The sequence below is a fragment of the Corvus brachyrhynchos genome, unplaced genomic scaffold (genome assembly GCF_000691975.1).
Source record: "Corvus brachyrhynchos isolate BGI_N302 unplaced genomic scaffold, ASM69197v1 scaffold351, whole genome shotgun sequence".
NCBI classification, from domain to species: domain Eukaryota; kingdom Metazoa; phylum Chordata; class Aves; order Passeriformes; family Corvidae; genus Corvus; species Corvus brachyrhynchos.
In genome coordinates, this window is record NW_008236203.1 from 803238 (window position 1) to 805362 (window position 2125).

General features: G+C 56.0%; 1 protein-coding gene across 1 annotated transcript; it reads left to right on the top strand.

Moving 5' to 3' along the window:
- Window positions 1-927, top strand: POU4F3 (POU class 4 homeobox 3; the record flags this gene model as incomplete). The annotated part of the gene is made up of 1 exon (XM_008641267.2): window positions 1-927. A coding segment is annotated over one exon (840 nt), but the record flags the coding sequence as incomplete, so codon positions are not given.
- Window positions 928-2125: the final 1198 nt, after the last annotated feature.

Sequence of the window (2125 nt, forward strand, 5' to 3'; positions counted from 1 at the left end):
GTGGACATCGTGTCGCAGAAAACCCATCCCTTCAAGCCGGACGCCACCTACCACACCATGAGCAGCGTGTCCTGCACTCCTACCTCGTCCTCCGTCCACCTGCACCACCCGTCCGTGCTGACCACGCACCACCCCCACCACCACCACCACCAGCCCTCGCAGGGCCTGGACGGGGAGCTGCTGGACCACCTCAACTCCGCCCTCCCGCTCGGAGGGGTGCCGGGCCCCGACGTGGGCTCCACGCCTTCGCACCCTCACTCCCGCATGTCGGCCATCAACCACATGGCCCACCACTCGCAGCCCATGAACATGTCCCACCCCCACGGCCTCGCTTCCCACGCCGTCATCTCCGGCCCCGAGACGGAGACGGACCCGCGGGAGCTCGAGTCCTTTGCCGAGCGCTTCAAGCAGCGGAGGATCAAGCTGGGGGTCACCCAGGCGGACGTGGGCTCCGCGCTGGCCAACCTGAAGATCCCGGGGGTGGGCTGCCTTAGCCAAAGCACCATCTGCAGGTTCGAATCCCTCACCTTGTCCCACAACAACATGGTGGCCCTCAAGCCCATCCTGGAAGCGTGGCTGGAGGAGGCGGAGAGGGCGCAGAGGGAGAAAATGACCAAACCCGAGATCTACACGGGGGGGGACAAGAAGCGCAAGCGCACGTCCATCGCCGCCCCCGAGAAGCGCTCGCTCGAGGCCTATTTCGCTGTCCAGCCCCGGCCCTCCTCCGAGAAAATCGCTGCCATCGCCGAGAAGTTAGACTTGAAGAAGAACGTGGTGCGGGTCTGGTTTTGCAATCAGAGACAGAAGCAGAAAAGGATGAAATTTTCTGCCACCTACTGAAGAAGGGGCTGGGGAGGCAGCGGTGTGGGGGGGGGGGCTGCCCTCCTGACCGCCCCCCCCAGCCCTTCCCAAACAGGGCTTGGGGCTGTCGGCTTTTCTTTTTTTTTTGGGTTAAAAAAATTGGAAAAAAACAAACAAAAAAAAGGAAAAAATAAACCTTAAAATAAAGGGAAACGCGCCCAAAGCAAAGTGAACAGTTTGGTGCCTGCTCCTCACCCCTGGGCGAAGTGGCCCCGCTGTTCTGACTGGTACAGACTGCTTTTGTAGATAAAACTGGAGAAAAAAAACCAACAAAAAAAAGGTGGAGAAAAAGGAAAAAGACAAAATGAAAAGGCCAAGGGGGAAGTTTGGGGGTGCCTGGAGTTGGGGCAGCAGCAGCAGCGAGAGCCCGGTGGGTCTCTGTCACAGCCCCTCCCAGCTTGGGGGCCATGGCACCGCTCGCTCCTCTGTGTCCACTCCTCTCCTTTCAAAAAAAAAATCTTAAAAAAAGGAAAAGAAATGAGAAAGGAAACGAGCTGGAAGCCAGCTGTAAACCCGGGGTGCTCCCCGCTGCCAGGGTCCCCGCACACCCACGCACACACACGCACCTGCATGGTTTTGTTCTCTCCCCTGCCCCCCGCAAACCCATCGCGTTTTTGCAGTACCATTTCTGTTTCTACCTCATCGGCTAAATTGAAAAAAAAAAAAAAATTAAAAGGATAAAAAAAAGGAGAAAAGATTTAAAAAGGGAAAAAAAAAAAAAATTGGCCCGTCCCTGGAGTCGCGGTTTGTTCGGGGAAATGGAGATTTATTTTGCGTTGGTTTCACTCAAACCGTTCGATTTCCGTCTGGTTTCACTGTATAAAATCCTGCGCTTCGACAATCACGTCCTTGGGGCTCAGCGGAGCGGCGGGAGCGGCCCGAGGCAGCGGGGACGGAGCCCGGCCCGGCCTCGGGGCGGCTGCCTCTGCGCATAGGGAACTCTGCACTTTCGAAGGCAAGAAAACTCTTATTTTCCCCCCTTTCCTTTGCATATTTAATAGAGAAATTTGCCTCCTTTTCTTTTCTTTTTATTTTTAATTTTTCTTTTTTTGAATTAAAGGAGATTTCGTTCCGCTGTGTGTGTGCTGAATGAAATTTTGGTGTCTGTGTACGCTGCAGCATTTCAAATAAATCATGCACGTTTTACCTCACCCTCCTGCCTCCTGCAGTTACTGCGGCTCCGGGGAGGCCCTGGCCCGGCCAGCCCTTGCCCGGGACTCCCGGGCAATCACGGCGGGGATGGAGGCCGGCTCCGTCCCCCTCC